This window comes from Diadema antillarum, unplaced genomic scaffold, assembly GCF_040938485.1.
Source record: "Diadema antillarum isolate AM-2024a unplaced genomic scaffold, OU_Dant_1.0 seq00001622_RagTag, whole genome shotgun sequence".
Classification (NCBI taxonomy): domain Eukaryota; kingdom Metazoa; phylum Echinodermata; class Echinoidea; order Diadematoida; family Diadematidae; genus Diadema; species Diadema antillarum.
The window spans coordinates 112331-131786 of record NW_027272333.1 but is presented as its reverse complement, the minus strand read 5'-3'; the positions used below and the strand labels follow the sequence as shown (position 1 = coordinate 131786).

The window sequence follows — 19456 nt, the reverse complement described above, 5'->3', positions numbered from 1 at the left end:
CATACAACAACATGCATATGCGTGTATCTCTGTAAATTACAGTGTAAATGAATATGATACAAGAATGTGTGCTTTAATCAAAGTCTTTGCTTTGTTGACAACTTGCAGGTGTACCCGGGTGTACTGGAGTACTGTGGATGCTCGCAGACGATGTATTTACACCATGCGTATTATAGAGGTCAATCCCCTGGCTTCGCCCACAACGCCCCAGGACATCAACCACACCACCGAGCATAGTCCAAGCAGCTTCCCTTTCTGCAAGGGCGGGCCTCTGGGGGGTGAGGATTCAGACATCTTGACCGACGCCCTGATGGAAGCGACCAAGGAGAGCGAAGAGGCGGCGATGGCCCTCGACCAGGTCGCCGCGCTGCTCGCAGGCTCCCAAACGGTGAGCGAGATACAGACTGCCGCGGACGCGCTGGCGGCGGACTCGTCACTCTTCGACGTCCAGCAGTCCACCGACGACGAAGTCCTGGGGACGATCGATCTCGACGGTAACTCCAACTCGGGGCTCGACACTGATGGCATCATAGACATGATGGATGCTGTCGCTGCAGACCTTGATAGCATCAGCCCAGAGAATCCTGAAGAATTATCGAATGATTCTACACCCTCGCCATTGCCAGAGCCAGTGGTACAGGAATCAGAGACATTGGATGACCAGCAAGTATGTGACAACAAAGACAGTGACAACAAAGACAGTGACACAGTCTCGAAAGAAAATGTCCCTGAACAAAGCAAAGAAAATGTCCCTGAGCAAAGCAAAGAAAATGTTCTTGAACAAGGCGAAGAAAATGTCCCTAAACAAGGCAAAGAAAATGTCCCTGAACAAGGCAAAGAAAATGTCCCTGAACAAAGCAAAGAAAATGTGCTTGAACAAGGCAAAGAAAATGTCCCTGAACAAAGCACAGAAAGTGATGAGCAGGGCAACAGTACTACTGATCATTGCTCGCCAAATCCCACAGGTGAAGACGTTGTACATTCTGACGATGCAAAGACACCTGTCAGTGAACCCTCGGTCAGCAAATCTTTGTCACCGATTACTGTAATGGTGAATGAGGAAGAAGGACCAAATAATCCAGAATCACCAAAGATAAGCCCCAAAAAGATTCCGGTTCTGAAACTTGTGAAGCTACCACTCAAGGAACATGAAAAGTATGAGGAAACTCCTCATGAGTTTATTGATTCGGGTCCCATTGTGAAACTGGTGAAGCTGCCTCTCAAGGAACATGAGAAGTATGATGAAACTTCTAGTGAATATACTGATTCGGGACCGGATTCCAGGAGATCCTCCATGGAGAGACCCGAGAGTCAGGCTTCCATCACTGTCGACATTTCTCCCGTGACTGATCGGGAAACGGACCCATTGGCCGGCGCTGACAGCATCTCGCTTCCAAAAGTGTCTACAAGCCCCAGCGACAAAGAACCGCCAACACATAAAGACAGTGAGGGCCAAGTGAGTGATGAGCAAAATACAGATCTAACTTCAGCAGACACTGTGTCAGACACAGTTCCCATCAGGGAGGAAGCACAGTCGACATTAGGAGATACGCCTGAATCGGAAGCCACTCAAGTCCCATCACCCATGTCAGTCCTTGCAGAGACACCTGCTTCGTGTTCAGAGGCAACAGCAGCTGTCCTGGAAACAGAGGAGGCAGGACCTGGCAGAACTGAGAATGTTGCCTCCCTGCAGCCTGAAGGAATATCAGCTAATGTTGACCCACTATCTGAGGATATGGCAACAGAGTGTGCAGCAGCAGAAAGAGAAAACACCAGTACTTCATTGGGTGCTCATCATACCCAGGTGAGCTTTCCACCGGCCATCTCGAGCCAGACTTCTGTGGAAAACCATGAAAACTCATCCCTATCAACGTCTGGATCATCATCTGAGGAGACGACTGCACCCGAGACGAGTGACGCTATTCAAGGTTGCACAAGTGATGGGACTGAAGCGAAAGAAAGCAGCTCTTGTGAAGAAGTGCAGCATTCAACAATTGCTACTGACAAATCAGGTGATGAGCTGGCAAAGGACACATGTGTAGGATCAAGTCCAGTGAAAGAGCCTGAAGCAAGTGACTGTCATACAATTATAATCCATGAATTAGATGACGGCAAAGCAGAGGTTGTGTCTGCAGATTCCAGTGACATGGAAGAGTCGAAAGCAAGTCAGCAGAGCAGCTCTTTGGATAACTTACATTGCCATGAAACATCAACTCACATGGAGAGTCAAAATGAAGTGCCTATCTCAGAGTCAAATGTAGCATTGAGTGGTATTTCAGAGTCAAATGTGGAATTGCCCGCTCAAGACTGTTCAATCGATTCAAGTGCAGAAATCAAAAGAGACTCTGAAAAGCCACGAGAGGAATCAGGACTGTATGATAGCGGAACATCAGCTGCGCAGAATGACATTCAAGGAGGTGATCTCCAGCAGCATCAGAGCAACCAAAGATGTGTTGAAGATTCATCACAAGACCTGCAAGGAGAAAGTGTGTGCGTTGAACACTGTGAAGAAAAGTCTACAGATGAAGGAGATGTCAAACTTTTGGACTCACGAGTGCATGCTGAGCCATCGAACCACTCCATTGAGAGCAGTTTACTGCAGAGCAGAATCACTGAAGAGCCCGTGCATGAAGATGAGCTGTGTGATGGTGATGAGAACCAGAATAGGTGCATTTCGAGAGAAGCTGCTGTGTCCAGCATCTTAAAGGAAACTACATCAATTGCTGAGCCAAGGGCAATTTTGGAAGAGGAGGTAGTCAGCCAGGAATTCAACACCACTTCAAAATGTCAACAGATACTCACAACATTACCTCAACCTGATAAAGAGTCAGATGATACAATTGAAGACATCCATAACCCAATTTCTCCACACCTCTCAGAGAGCATTGCTGAGAGCAAAGAATGTTACAGCTTGACAGTCACCACAGTTGATACAGAAAATACCTCAACCGATGCAGGAGTTGTAAGTGCGGATAACTCTGTTCAAATTTCAAGTGGAAGTAATTCATTATTGTTCATGCCACTGACAACTCCGAACTTGGAGACCTCAGCAATTCAGGAGAAACCAGATAGCAGCAAGAGTGACCAGTCCACAGAAAACAGTCTTTGTCTTCCTGTAGTCGTAGAACATGGAGAGATGCCAGATGCAAGCCCATCACATGGCATGAATTTGAGTGGAGGGACCGAATGCTGCGAGGACCAACACCCAGCTGCTGCTGCAGATCTAGCATTAATTGGTGAAAGCGGTGGCAAAGAAGAGGCTCTCACTGAACAACTGCAGCAGTACATTCCTTCAGGTAGTACTGAGCCCAAAGGGAGCATAGCAGAGTGTGAAGTGCAGCTAAACTCTTCCAGTCATAGTAATGAGGTAGATGACAGATTAAAGGAGACGCAAGTACAGAGGATTGACCTCCCAGACTGTGATAGAGAAGCATCAGACTCTGTCACTGATGGTGAGGGTGACATTGGCGCTGCTGCAGATGTAGCACAGGCAGAGGTAGCAATGAAACCAGACGGTTCCAGCAGTTCAGTGAAAAGCCCGAGAGACAAATGTGAAAGCGCAACTTCTCTTGTTGCAGAAGAGGAAGGTGACAAGATACCAACTGAAGTCACTGTCCCTCAGGAGCAAGCATTTGAAGATGGAGGAGAACATGAGTTTACACCACAAAAAAGTTTGTCATCGGACATCTTGACATACCACAAATCACCATCCATCAACAGGGAGCCAATCCTTGCCACTTTTGCGACGCAACTGCACAGAAAATCCCCTGTAAGCAGCCAGGCTGTCTTGAACGACTCTGAGTGCTACGAACCGGCAGACTCTCACTCTCCCAAGCCTGTCAGAAACATCTTCAAGAAAATCAGCAGTAAACCGTTTATCAGTGCAATGAAGGCCTTTGTGGATGCGCAGAAGAAGTGTCCGGAAAAAGTGGTGGAGAACCTCATCGAAAGGCATCTCGTTAGTGAAGAACCAGTGCACCCTCATTCTTCCAAGGTGTGTGTGGACAGTCATGCAGCAAAAGATGGGGTCACTATGGACGTTGCACAAAAGGCAGAGAATAACAAGACAGGATATGTGTCCCCTGGAAATTCCCTCTCCACTGTAAAGGACTTCCATTCAAGCATGGGGGGCAGTAATGAGAGTGGTGGTGATGTCCATGACACTGAAACATCGAGCAGCAACACTCGACCAAAATTAGACTTGCTCAATGGAGATGACAGATTGTGTGCCGACGATGATTCCAACAAGCCAACCAGGAAGAAAAGTAGACATCCCAGTTCGGACTGTGACTCCAATTTGTCATCACCCAAACTGGATGCGATAGATACAAGTCCGCCAGGCAGAAAGAAGTACCCAATGAGGAGCACGTCCTCTAGGCTGCAAAGGATAGCAAATTTTGAGGATTGTGTGGAGAGCGTGACTTCTTCATTTGTGCCTGATGTGAGAGATGGTAACCTTCACTCTGCAGTGAGTACAGCAGAGGAGACTCCTGAAGACGCTCAGATTCGCCGGAGCTCTCGACAGTCGAGGAGAGTATCTTCGTCAGAGCAGTCAGAGGATGGTATTCATCAAGACTTGAAAGGGCAGCAAAATGGCAATCTGCTCAGCCCAAGCAGTAAAGAAACTAGAAAGCGAGGGCGACCAAGAAAATATCCTGTTGGAAATCAAGATGTGGAATATGATGATAATCAAGAGGAGAAAGAGAATGAGGTGATCACAAGGGGGAAAAATCTGTCGAGAAGATTGCCCTCAATCGAGAATGTTAGTGAAGTTGGTCAAGAGCATGAGAAGGTTGCGAAGCGAGGCAGGGGTAGGCCAAGGAAATCGGACGGGGATATTATAGAGATTCTGGATGGAATTCAAGAGGGAACTGGTGTCGAGATCATCAAGACTGAGATAGAAAGGTCAAGCATATCTGAAGAAGTCCTCGATCGCAACCATGGGCAGGAGGGTGCAGTTGTTAAACGGGGTCGAGGCCGCCCGAGGAAATCGCCCAGAAATTCTCTGTCTGTCACAGACATCCAAGAGGAGAAAGAGAAGGATGTCTTGATTGGGCGAGAAAGACTAAGTTTTTCTGATGAAGTCTTCGAAAGTAGCCATGACGGTGAGATTGCTGTCCCCAAACGAGGAAGAGGCCGCCCCAGGAAGTCGGATGGAGCCTCCTCCAAGTTATCCAATCAAGACTTAGAAGGACAAGTACTTGATGGCGTCAAAAGAAGAGAAGGGAAATCTGTCTTTTTGCCAATATCCCTTGCAGATACTCCTGAGAAAGACAACAGTGTCATCACACGAGGAAGGGGGCGACCTAGAAAGTCAGATGGGGACGTGGTAAACAGTGAAGTTCATTCAGATATTTCCCATCCGAGACGAGGGAGACCAAGGAAGTCTTTAGACTCTCTGTCAAGGTTAGACTCCACTGAGGAATATTCGGAAGTGAATCATATTCGGACCGAAGGGGAAACCAGGACCATCTCACTGAAGGAAACACGTCGAGCCTCACATGAGGATGGAGAGACTAGTCCTTATCCGTTGAACCAAGATGGGAGGAAAAGAGGAAGAGGAAGACCCAGGAAATACCCAGCTGTCCCAAAGGACGTCCCAGAGAACGAAGCAAGGCCAGACCAGGTATTTCAGCTGGTTGAGAAGAGGAAGCGAGGTAGACCAAGGAAATCGCAGGTGGGCAGCGATGAAGAGACTGCAGGGAGTGATGGGGAGAATGTGACCAAGAGGAGAAGAGAGCCTTCGAGCGTTTCAAATCCCGATGACAAGGATGACATCTCGCAGCTGGACATAGTCGAAGATGCCGACAAGAAAAGAAGCAGAGCAGCTTTGTCCACATCATCAGATGAGGAGAAATGTGCGGGGGAGACACAGACAGGCAGACAGACAACAAGGAGCATGGCAAAGCGAATGAAGCCAACAGGAGAGCCTAGTGCAAGCGCTGCAAATGGTGACCAGCAAAGCAGTGTGACAAGGACGATGGATGAGAAGCAGTCTCCAGAAAGGATGAATCATCCTCGAAAGCAGATTGTGGTCGCACGAGAATTTCCCAGAGATGATAATGCTGTTCTCAGAGTTAAGGAGAAGAAGCGTATGCTTTCCGATGACTGCACCACCTGTCAGGATGGAAAAGTTGCAACGAGACAGGAAAAGAGAAGTAAAATGGAAGCTGATGCTACTTGTGAAAACACGTCATTGACTTCTAGCGCGGTCGACGCAAAGTCACCTGACCTGCCCTCCGACCCCAAAGTGGACCATGTGTCCTTGGCAGGGCCACCTGCTCAGTCCTCCCCAGCCAAGATAGTGAAGGTTACTGTAAGAGTTGACTCGGAGTCTGGGATGATTTCCGAAATCACGACCAACGAGGATGGTGCCGAGGAAGTCAGCGAGTTGCCAATCACAGGGACTTCTGTAGGACTTACCCCACCTGGCAAGGAACCAGCCATTTCCAGCCATTCACATCTCTTGGGGATGCAAGAAGCCAGCCTGTTGAAAGCGATGATCCCTCCCCTGCCGTCAGTTAATCTCGATGGAGAGGCATCTCGCGTTTCCTCAGGAAATTCTGCCTATAGAATTAACAGTCCTAAGGTGGTCGGGCCAGAAGACCTTAAGAAATTCATGAGCTTACATTCCGACCTCAAGCAGAATAGAGTCATCGTCGGCAAAGATATGCACACAAATCAGTACATCATACGAAATGACTTTCGACAGACCTCACCAACTAATGTGAACTTAAGGAGCAGTATGAATGGGCCTAAACTCCGTGGACCTACCCCTATAAGACTAAAAGCAGCAATTCACGAACGAGTAAGAATTCGTGGCCCTTCTGTCAAATTTGCTTTGAAGCAACAAAGATCGAGTACTCCAGTGTTAGGTTCAGCAACCATCAGGCCAGGGGTTGCACCCCTGACAATTCCAGCTTCTGATGCTCCTCCAACGGCAGGGTTAACGTTGAGGACATCACCATCCAAACAAGCCTTCGAAAGCCAACCCCCTATGCAGTCAGTTTCAACATTGCTCCCAAATGCTAACCCAGTCTTTTCTGATCCTGGTGTTAACCCTGTGGTGCCCAGTGTCATTCCCGTTACTCAAATAGGCTTCCAGAACATAAACCTCACCGGGATCGCTGTGACATCTTGTGCAACAATAGTGTCCCCCGGTCAGATCAATTCTGTCAGTACCCAGAGCCAGCTTCCATTGCCAATGTCATCAAGTCCACCCACCAGCTCAGCTCAGGATCACTATTTGTCCATCTTGCAGAAGTCGTACATGGCCAGTCAACTCCAGCAGGTCAATGCACTTGCTGGCGTGAGAGCCCAGCACCTTCCATCTGCAAATCACCTACAACCGTTTGGCCTTCAGCTGCCTGGGGCGGCAGTGCCGTCTCTGTTGCCGGGCGTCACCAGTCCAGTACTATCCCCTTTCATCAGCCCGACAAACGCCCCGCTCATGGCCTCCCCCACACTCCAAACCCTCCAGGCTATCATCCAGCAGGCTGGAGTCCAGCCAAACCTCGGACAACTCAGCCCACACTTCCCGAGTGGTATCAATCCTCTGCCAGGCGTCCAGCCCACCCAGAATCTTGTCTCGCCGCTGTCTAGTCTGCAGACTAGTCAAGCGAGCATGACCGGAATTCTGAGTGGCTTGGGCTCACCAAGCAAAGAACCAGTCAATGCTCAGCTCAATATCTCTCTACCCGATACCACGAACCAATCACTCAGCAAGGAGCACACGTACACCAGGCAGCCCCAAGATGCCAGCCGGCCGAGGCGGAAATCGCCCCACCAGATCAAGGTGTGGTTTGACTCTTATGGCAGCCTGATGGGATCCGACCAAGAGGAGAAGGATTCTACTGACGAGATCCCGGGACCCTCTCCCGTCAAGAACACCAAGGTCAGGATGAAGAATCCCTCCAGTGCGCCGAGAGCCAGGGTGAAAAATCCCACCTTCGGTGTTAATGAAAGCAGGAACAGCGCTGTCATCAAGCTCAAGAAGCGCTCAAAATCGAAGGAAGAGTCGGAGGGAACACCAACAGGCTGGTCTGGAAACGAAAACCGGGACATTTTGTCAGGTACGTCAGTTTCTCAGTTTCCAATACACATATCTTTTGTCACAAATGTTGATACTGTTTTCATGAAAAGAATGCCAGGCTCTCCTTATAAGCTTCTATATTTTATCTGAATATTCATGCTCTTGTGCTTTTATTTTTCCATACTTACACTAGACTGCACTGCTTTATGCAAATTTGAAGATGCAATGGGAAAATGCTACCAGTCAAAGTGGTGCAATCTGCCTCAAACTTTTTCTACAATTGTAAATGTGACACATCAAATATGGTGTGAGGGATTTTTAAGGGGGAATATGAGAGGGTGGCGGACATTGCCTGCAAAACAACTTTTGATACCAAAGCTTCCATGAAATCAGAGCCCAGTGATAGCTCTGCATTTACTGATATTCAACGAATGTCTAATATTTGAATGAGACCATTGTAGCAGTCTAGCAATCTTCCCAATCAGAAATATACAAAAGGGGGCGGGAAAGCTCCTAGTTACCTGTGTGTGTGCTTGTTTGTTTTTTTTTTCTTTTTCATTGATCAGACCTTTCTGGAGACATTTCCTGTTAGACACTCTAAGTACCTCTCAGTTTTCCTTTTGTTTATCTTTTTTATTCTGTTTTGATTAAGGAGGATTTTGTCCTTCCTGACCTGAGGCTCAAAGTTTGTGTGTCCTTGTTGATTTCTTTTTTGTAAGCTGGTACAGTATATTGTAGATGTTAGGTAATTCTGATCTTTCACTGGAATAATAAAACTGGAAACTTCTTTATGATGGAGGGGAAAGTGATGCTATTGATTTGCAGTTAAGTTTATTCTTACCTTGAAGAACTTCCAACCATTATTTTTAGTACAAAAGGGGAAGGTACTCTTGAGTGACAGGGGGTTTGTTTTCTTCTTTTTTTAAAACACTCAAATGTATTGCTGTAAGGTGTCATTGTTGTGATAAGTTATTCTTCAACAATGCAGAATTTCTACATGTTTGCAAAACGGATGTATGACCTTGAAGTCTTCCCTCATTCTTCTTGTTCATGCAGGCCTGTCTGCTGATGATGCATTCTTCGCTGCCATGCCAACCTTGGGGCAGCAGTCAGATCACCATGACGACAGCCCCTCCCTCCTCCTCACCCTGATGGAGCAGGAGAAGCGGCGCAACCACGGCAACACGCCGCGCCGGACGTCCAACCGGCCCCACCTCGTCTTCGAGATCTCCAGCGACGACGGCTTCGAGACGCGCGCCGAGACGCTGGAGGACGCCTGGGGCCGCGTGGTGGAGCGAGTCCGGGAGGCACGGAGCAACTCCAGGATGAAGCACCTCTCGTTTGATGGTGAGCTGTTCTGTTTGATTCCTTAACCCGTTGAGGACAGGTTGATTTGCTACAACACACATTTCCCATAAACACCTGCCAAAGTATACTCTGGACTTGTTCTTAACGGATTAACATGAATCTTTCAGGGATGTGAGAGTTTAGAGTTTCATCTGATGTCACATTTTATTCTACCCAAAACCCACTTTCAGACTCTTTAGAAGTTTAGATGCATTGAAATGTAAATGGTTTAATGCACTTCAGACTTCAGTTTCAGTTTTTATGCCTCCGCAACGAAGTGGCCGGAGGCATTATGTTTTCGGGTCGTCCGTCCGTCCGTCCGTCCGTCCGTCCGTACGTCCGTCCGTCCCGTTTTGTTTTTGTCGATATCTCAAGAACCATGTGGTGGTTTTACATCAAACTTGGTATGAGGGTATATCCTTAGGGGATAATACTTTGTGTGGATTTTAGGGTCACAGGGTCAAAGGTCACAGGTTATTTTGTGAAAAAAAAAAATTGAAATTTCATGTTTTTCTCCATATCTTACAAATGGTTCAAGGTATCTTCATGGAACTTAGTATATATGCTTGTACCGATGGGCAATGATTATCTAGGGAAGTTGGGGGTCATGGGTCAAAGGTCAGGGGGTCAAAGGTCAAGGTCAACTCCTCAAAATATTACCACTTTCCTTATAATGCAACATGCCTGAAGGTTTTGGTTTTTTTTTTTAACTTGATGTATGGCATGTATTACCCAATATACATTTTGGGGGAAGTTTCTTGCCAAAAGGTCAAAGGTCAAAAGGTAAAAGGTCAAGTGGAAGTGCTAAATTGCACTTTTTCCTCCATATCTTGAAAGTAACTCAAGGTATCATCATGAAACTTACATATTTATGCATGTTCAACCTAACAGTGATTCTCTTTGGAACTGTGAGGTCAAAGGTCAAAGGCCAGGTTTAGATAATGCTATTTTCCCATTTGATACTGAAATTATACTTTTTCTCAATACCTTCAAAATTACTCAATGCATAGACTTATAAAAGGGTCAAAAGTCAAGTAAAAATCATCAGTTCCCCAAATACCTGCACTCTGACATTTTAATCATTCATCCAATTGAACCTAGTTCTAGGAAAGTGAACATTCAGCACATTTGTGTCAAACCTGTCATTTTAATATTTTGCCAATCGTGTGAAACTGTCATCACACATTGTCAAGACATTGTACTATAGACCTATTAGGAGAACCATGCATTATGGCGGAGGCATATTAGTAGCCGTAGCGATATATCTAGTTTACTTCTTCTTCTTTTCTGCAAATACTCTCCTTCCCCAGATCTTCCTGCCACCTTTAGTTTATTTTGTAGGACAGACCGAATTCATCACTTTCTCATCCCCATGAAATTATCTGTTATCAGAATTTGCCCTTTACTAAAAATCCATGTCTGGTGATTTTTTTTTGTTGGTTATGTGATGCAGGGTCACATATGTTCAAGACAATTTTATCATGGAGTTGAAGTGCACTGTAACAATTCTGAGTGTCTCCAGAATCTCTTCAATAGTGTGTAGGTGTAAATGACCAACAAAGACATGAACATAGAGGTCTTTTTACCTGTTCATTCAACAATATGGAAATCTCTCCCTTGCGTTAATGAAAAGGAGATAGGCACAAAGCAGTTAAAGTGCATAGTGGGGTCTGGACAGTGCTACATGTATTAGCATTGAAACTACAGTAAATGTGTATGATGAATGGGAGTATTTTGTAGGATAGACTTCATCACCTTCTTAAACCCATGAAATTATATCTATTTGTCATTAAGAGGAAAGAATTTCGTAAAACGTTCTTTCTAATATTTTACATTTTGCGGCGCACATAAAAGACGAGAGAAATCGGTCAAACTAAGAATAGTGACTGCAGTGGTGCATTGTGCAGTGTACATGTGTTTTGTTTGCTATGTAGAGGTACAAACTTCCCCTTGTGATGTAAAGTTTTGGTTCGGTTGATTTTTTTGTGGCAGGCGTGAACGGGATGAAGATGCTTGGAATCACGCACGAGGCCGTCATCTTTCTTCTTGAGCAGCTGTACGGGGCGAGGAACTGCCGCAACTACAAGTTCCGCTTCCACAAGCACGAGGGGGGCGACGAGGAAGACGTAGGTCTACCCTTCCCAGCTCTCTCTCTCTCTCTCTCTCTCTCTCTCTCTCTCTGAGCTTTGGTTGATAATTATAATAATAATGGCTATTTATATAGCCCACTGGTCCACCTTTCAGTGCTCATGGCGCTTCATAAAAGTTGTGAAAAGTGGAAATATTTTCGATGTGGAAATTGTTTGTGCATTTCGTGGGACACGAAAAAACTAGTGCAAAAATAAAAGCATAGGAATATTTCTGCTTGTAGTATGTAATAATGTTTTATCTATTTCATCACAGGGAAATAAAGGCGTGCAAAATTCATTTCAGCCACCAGAGCTTGAAAAATTACTTTAGAATTTCAACTCTTACAGTACTGCAAAAGAGAGCATTGTCTTCATATTTGGGGAATGAGGAAAGTTTGGGTGTGGTGGAGGATGGTGGTAGAAAGAAACAAAGGGAAAATTGTTATATTGGTCTTTCTATTGAGCTCATGTTGTTTTGCCCATCGTTTGCAAATATAGTAAACAGAGACACTCCCCCACACTCAAACACATGTATTTTTGTCCTTTTAATATGCTCTGTAATCAAGAGGAAATGAGGTTTGATTGTATCAGGTCGTGGCAGTGAAAGTCCTCGTCTCCCAATATGGCTGATGGTCTCCAAACTAAATGAACCCATTGTTATATAGAGGGATAAGACATTTTGTAAGCTTGTGGCATTTAGTCTTTATTAGCAAAGAAAAGGAAACTGAGAAAGATTCAGAAATCCTGTCACATTTTCACTGCTGGATCTGAGATTGGTTATCACAAACTCTTCGTGTTTTACAGGAGCCGCCGATCAATCCCCACGGCTGTGCCCGAGCCGAGGTCTTCAAACGATCCTCGACCTTTGACATCTTCAACTTCCTGGCGTCCAGCCACCGCAGCCGACCGATCTTCAGCGAGGTTGACCAGCAGGAGGAGCCCGATGTCCAGCACAAGTCATCAAGGTCAGCATTTTATTATTTCTCTCTGTTGCCCTGGTCACTACTTAAGATCATCCCGAATTGGCAACTTTGTGTAGAAATTTAAAGATGTTGTATTTTGGTTTTCATGTTCACACAAAGTTAAAGCTCAAGTAGCAGCTAGCATAAATAGCTAAGAGTTTTTCCTGAAGACAAAGTTTCCCAGCGAAATGCCATAAACTTTGTACAGTATTCATAATTTGACTGATAATCCTAAATAAATAAGTTGCTAATTTTAGACTTTGTAATCTTTGTGTTTGTTTATGCATTGCTGATTTGAAGACACTGCCATTGCTCTCTCAAGAGACTTTTCTCTTGAAACAAAAATGGAGATCATCATGCTCTTCATTGGTAGATGAGATGCATTATCCATTGTTTGTTGAGTTGAGTTTTCAACGTCTGGTAGACTGATTGGAGAGTGGACTCACATAAATTGCATCATTAAAGACTCAGACACTGTCTCTTGCATTCATTCCCCAACGACAGGAGGGCTACCAGTCTTCAGGACCTGCCCATGGCGATGCGGTTCCGCCACCTCAAGCAGACAGCCAAGGAAGCCGTTGGAGTCTACAGGTACGCTTGCCCGATGAGGCCCGACACACTGACCCCCAATGTCTGTAGCTTTTAACAGAGTACTTAGATGGGATTGAAGAATGAAGTCTCAAAATGTACCCTTTCATCAAAGAAAAAGAAAAGAAGATACATCTGTCTAGGGTCAGAAAGTTTGCAGTTTTAATGTGTGAATAAATGCTAAGTTGAACACATTCAGTCATGCTGCAATGTCCCTCAGTCTGACTTTTATACAATCCGACCTCTCCTGTGCAGACATGTTGAGACCGGTGCTCATCCGGATAAGGGATTAGGCGGGATATGGGAGACTAAATGTTTCATACACGCAGCTTGCTTACCCATTTGGTAGCTACATGTAACCTATTGCAGGTAGCATACACTGAAACTCTTTCTTCGCTATCAGGGCAAAATTTGGGGGTAGTGAAAGTCTGAATGCATGTAATTTTAGATGAAAATTAGATATGAATGTATGTTAATTATTTCGGGAATAATATGAAATTTATGTGAGTATGGGTAGGATTTTTGGGGGGGTGTTTCAGTTTGAAATCCCCCTTTTCCGGCTAATCATTAGACTGAAAAAAATAAAAATAAAAATCATGGCGAGATCGCATCCGGATAATCGAGAGATCTGGATGAAGGGAGACCGTATGGGAGAGGTCGGACTGTATTTAGAACTTTCACTCGACTGTTCAGATGTGGTCTATCATGCACTTGCAGTGACATATCCCTCTTGATATTAGAAATATACCTGTACTCTGCAACTTCTGCTTACATATCATTTTTTGTTGCTGTTTGTTGAAGATGGCACTTTTGTCACTTGATTACATGCCATTTTCTCCACAGTAATACTTCTTGCAGCCTAACCTTCATTTGCTGTAAAATGTGATGCCTCCATGAAAATTTTGAACAAATGGATAGGCAAGAAAATTTCACTCTGAAAATCTGGTTTATTATACTCAAAACTTTGTTTAGTGAGCAAAACTAAGTGTTGATTAACACACTGACATAGGAAATAAGAACAACTAGAAAGTGAAAATAAGGAAAGTGAACAGTGTTCTTTGTAACTCTGATCAAAAGTGTGGTATCAAGATTCAGTTTTTGGTATGAGTTGCATTTGGTGGAAGGTCTAAAACAGTCATTGTAGAAGCTTGAAAGAACTGAAAACAACAAAATTCTCTTGTCTCCAGATCTGGAATTCATGGGCGTGGCCTGTTCTGCCGCCGCCCCATCGAGGCCGGTGAGATGGTCATCGAATACAGCGGGACGGTCATCCGGTCTATCCTCACAGACAAGAGAGAAAAGTACTATGAAAGCAAGGTGAGTGGTTCTTCCCCCTTTAATCCTTTCAGGACTAGTACTTTCAAACCATGCTGACTTCCTTTGCAGTGCAGTTTTCATGATAATGTGAGAGTTACCTCTCTTTCACAGCCTGCCTCACTGACTGATACAACTGTCTATATCCATTAGGTCCCTTCATACAAATGTGAGATATGATGTAGTCCCACATATTTAATTTCATGTTGGGGTTTAGGTGATTAACTCATATTTGATATAATGTCAGAACTTGTAACTTTTACATTTCTTATTGTATTGTTTTTTGATGGCAAAGAGTGGATTGGGGTCCTCTTTTTATTGCCAAAGAAAAGAAAGAGAGAAAAATATCAAAATAAAGATCTCAAAGTGCATGCATTTTTACTATATTGAGAAAAAATATTGAATGTAATCACCATTCCATAGATTCATGCACGTACATGTAGTTCATTCAGACAAGAAAGGTTGAATGTATTGCGGTTGGATTATTACGTGTCAACCCATAAATGTGGCTCAAATGATTTGGAGGAGCACAGCCACCTCTTATTCTGCCAAGTGGCTTCTCTTTACAATGCACTTATAATACCCTCAATTTCACTGGTAAGGAAGAGAATTTTGTGAAAAATATCTCATCTCTGGCAAATATTTTACACTCTCTCGCTTCCACCAGGGTATTGGCTGCTACATGTTCCGCATCGACGACTACGACGTGGTGGACGCCACGACCCATGGCAACGCAGCTCGCTTCATCAACCACTCCTGCGAGGTATGCTCTCATGTGCTTTCTGTGTTGCCATGGCAACCATCTCTGTATCAGTTTAAGGGAGAACAATTTTTAAAAAGAACAATGTTTGCTTAGATTTTTGTTTCATCTTGGAACAGCATGAGTGGAAGAGATTGGGTAGTCTAAAGCAGATTAGGCACATCTCTTGATGACATAAATGATACAATTCAAAACGACACATATCATATTTCTTCAGTTGTTGTCAATTATCACAATGTACAATGTGTTATCCTATAGATGTGATGCACTTGTTTGAAAATTATCTGTGAAGCAGTTCATTGACTGCATGAAGACATAAGAAAATTCTTAACAATTATTATCCTCCTCCTCCCGCTCCTCCTCCTCCTGCTCCTCCTCCTCCTCCTCCTCCTCCCCCCCCCCCCCCCCCCACCACCCCTTCAGCCCAACTGCTTCTCCCGGGTGATCGAGGTCGGCGGCCAGAAGCACATCATCATCTTTGCCAGCCGGCGCATCACCGTGGGGGAGGAGCTGACCTACGACTACAAGTTCCCCATCGAGGAGGTCAAGATCCCCTGCAACTGTGGCTCCAGGCGATGCAGGAAGTACCTCAACTGAGACGACGATCCGGGTGTGTCCCCGTCCTCCAGAAGCAGCAACGAGGAAGACTCTGGGTGTCAATTCCTTGAGGCATTTTATTCCTCGGGCAAGTCCCCCTAAATGGGGAATAAGCCCAATAAAGGGCTTCGGAGAGGAGGAACAGCTTGGGACAGGTTATGGACTTAATGATGCTCATGTGGAGATGTGTGTTGCAGTTTCTTTTATCTTGAAATATGCTGGACTCTGAGTCTTAGAGGAGTGTGAGGAAATTTGCAATACAACAAAACTAGCAAAGAGGGCAGGAGATATGTCAGTGTGACTGTAGGGCAACGGAGGATAGTCAGATGGGTTCCAGCCTCGTTGATACCGAACCACAAGTTGATCCCTGATCTGCTGTGTGATGCGTAGCTCAAGAAATGTCAAAGGGGGCCCCTCCATTAGCTTCCCACCACTCTTCCCCCTCCTCCAATAAGTACAAAAGCAAAAGGAAAACACACTCTCCGACGAATGTTGTAAGTCCACTGAGGTTGAGCCGCCTACTTACAATCGGCGTATCCAGAAATATGACTGATCTATGTATGTTACATTCCTGCAGTTGAAATGTAGTCATGATGTGCCTTATAAATCCCATGTTATATTTCTGGGAAACGATGCCAAAATCATTGGAAATTTACCCTTTTGATTGGATACTGGGCTCTACAAGACACTTGATTACCCCAATGAAGTTGTTAAGGCATTCTGGACAAGTTAGAGGGAGGGAAAAAGAAAAAAATTTCTGAACTGTACAAAAAAAAAAAATCCAAAACTAATCGAAGAAATGGAGGGGGAATCCTAAGATGTGTCCACATTTATTAAAAAAGCAAAACAAAAAAGATTGTCTGTGATGTTTACCCTATCCCCAATAAACATCTTATATGACGGAAATGTGAAAGATGGTGGAGACATTACTGTATACTGCCTTTTTGAGGGTGTGAGCATTGGTGAGAACAGCCACGATTAGAATGACGCTGGACAAGCCTGTGATCAAACATTTCCAGTCTTAACAGTATACTGTAAAAATTGACATTTTCGCGTTGTGGAAATTTTTGCGCATTTTACCTGACAAAAAACCAGTGCCAAAATATTTTTGGACACCGTATGTTCCATTAATAAAAAATCTTGATTCTGAGGAATTAAAACCACACGAAATTCACCTCACCCAGCCGAGCTTGAAAAAAATTACTCGCGCGAAAATAACCACTTTTACAGTATCCTATTGCTGGAAGCCAGAAGTGATATTCTGTTTTCTGCATGTAGGCCACCATGCAAGAGGAGTGTGCAGGTAGCTCGACTTTTCAATTGACTGCCAGAATGTTGACTTTGAGCTTTAAATGAAATCAGCGTATGATGCAAAAAAATTGTTACAAAGATGAAAACAGAACTACAGTGTACATCTGTCAAAATACACTTGTGTAAACCTCTGATATGAAAGTATTGTCATTATGAAGAATGAATCATCGACCTGCTTCCATATTTTTCGTTTTCCAACACCTCAGAGCCTAACACACTGAACACTCCCAACTCTCATTAATCTCTGATAATACCAGTAAGAGTTGATCCACATACTAGTAACCCATGTCCAACAATCTGTTTTTAACCCTCTGCATGCTTTGCCTGCTGATTGGCACAGAAAACCCCATAGCATTGTACACACTGTCCAAAGTCCCTGGCAGGGAAAGGGTTATGATGCCAGTAACCCCAGTCAAGCTACCATCAAAAATTTCCTTCCTAGATGTCGGTCAAGAGAAGCTGTCCATTTTCTTTTCTGACGTCAGTACAAGATTTTGCACTCAGCGTTTGTGTGTGTGTGTGCAGAAAATAATTCCTCTCTGTTTGATTGCTTGAGTTGACTTTCCGTGACCTAAAAAATCCCCTCCGCAACACTTTCGTGTGTACACTGTGGAGCGGCTGTGACCATTTCTGACAGACTTCCCATAAAGGACGAGAGATTTGCTCACTTGGAAATGTGGTCGAACCGGAACTACATGTATTTTGTCGGTCACGATTGAAGTTTTTGTGATTCTCCACCTACATGTAGAAGAGAATTCAGCCCTTTTCACTGCTAAGATCAACTGTGTGTAATGAGAATATAGTATAGTTCTCTCGTCAGATGCCATGGCAATAAGATATTAGTGCTAAAAAAGGCAAGAATGACTGATTGACATTGTACCTATACCATGCTAGTACTATGTGCTAAACAGCCGCTACCTCATATTTTGAGATATGTCTTTGTTTCTTGTTTTCGGTTTTTCCTCCGTTTGTGTGTACAATGTTTTGTTTTTGTGTGTCTACAAGAGCAGCTATTTCATATGTTTTATCATTACAATGAAATAGAAATTTAGAAATATTTATAGAGTCAAAAAGAGTTGGAGGATGTTTTTTATGTACAAGTGCTTACTGCTGCAGTATGATCTTCGTGTTAGAAGAAACTGCTTTAAAAAGCGATATGTGTCATATATTTGCCATACATGTAGATGACATGCAATGCATGATGGGAAATTATAACTGATGTCATGTAGGGTCACAAGGTCATTGGAACCACTGCATTCTGCTCCGCTTGGAAGTGTAGCTGGGAGACGCTTCTTACGAATAAGTCTTCTTGCCATCGAATCGGGTCTTTGAGTTGGTGGCACATCAAAATGTCCATCTTTTCTGGTGTAACCGCTGTGAAAAAGTGGTATGTCACAACGTCGGTTCAGAAAGATACAGGTGCTGATGGCGTACGGTTAGTGTAGCCTTAATGCCTTTATCTTTCTCAATCGACGACAAGTAATCTAATCTGAAAGAGTGTGAAGTCAGTGAAGCTTTCAGAGAGAAATCTGAGTCGATACTCGACATATTTGTTGGTGTTTTTTAGTTGAAATGGTGATAACTGTCATGTTGCTGTAGTTTGCTGTGGTCACTGAAAAATATTACCTGTTTGTATTTTCTTTTCCCCATTTTTCCTTGCGTTTTCTTTCATGTTGTAAATTTTTCGTTTGTATATTAAGCAATTAATGCAACTTGGCTAGGCTTCGAGTGGAACAAGTATTTTTTGTGCTACAGTGTATAGCATACTTGCGACATTCCACACTATTCCACTGTCTTTAGAGCATGGATTTTACCGTAAGCGATATTTTACATTTCTGTCTCAAACCCAAAGCCTCCTTTTCTACTTTGTTGCAAAGCAAGTCCAAATGTCAAAATACGAGTACGAGTACATTTGTTCAGACAAGAGATTGTGAATATTTATTTTTGAGACGACACGACGCATTGTTTGATGTGAAGTAGCACACGACATTGTGGCCACCACCACTACCACCAAAAACAAAAAAAGTGTTTTCAAAACCTATTGCATATTACTCCTCACAGTTCTGTCTAAAAAAAAAGAAGATAATAATAAAACTTTCATTGGAAGAACAAGATTCTTCGCGGGGAGTGCAATATGATGAGAGGTCATGAGAGTTTGACCCATTTTGTCTGGATCATCTATGCTTGCGAAAGAAAAGGGGGGGGGGGGGTGGGGGATGTTCTTTCATGGAACAGAAGAGTAATATTTTTCATGTTCATACTGCGTGAGCAACTGACTTCTCATCTTGGACTTCTGATCCGTTTGAAACATTTGATGTTGAGAGGTACTACTTTTTCTGATTATTACTAATTATTACTACTAATTTCTGAGAGAATAGACTGTTAAATTTGTTATCTCTCTTTAAAGTGTAGGAGC

The 19456-nt window shown here is 44.0% G+C and overlaps 1 protein-coding gene across 1 annotated transcript in view; it reads left to right on the top strand.

Moving 5' to 3' along the window:
- Positions 1-16463, top strand: part of LOC139711191 (uncharacterized) — a 49922-nt gene extending 33459 nt beyond the window's left edge. The window contains exons 23-30 of the mRNA XM_071623106.1: positions 109-8072; positions 9089-9379; positions 11372-11505; positions 12313-12473; positions 12975-13061; positions 14246-14375; positions 15040-15135; positions 15556-16463. Coding sequence (XP_071479207.1) covers positions 109-8072; positions 9089-9379; positions 11372-11505; positions 12313-12473; positions 12975-13061; positions 14246-14375; positions 15040-15135; positions 15556-15729 — 9037 coding nt within the window. The 3' untranslated portion in view covers positions 15730-16463. The remainder of the gene's footprint in view (positions 1-108; positions 8073-9088; positions 9380-11371; positions 11506-12312; positions 12474-12974; positions 13062-14245; positions 14376-15039; positions 15136-15555) is intronic.
- The last annotated feature ends 2993 nt before the right edge of the window (positions 16464-19456 follow it).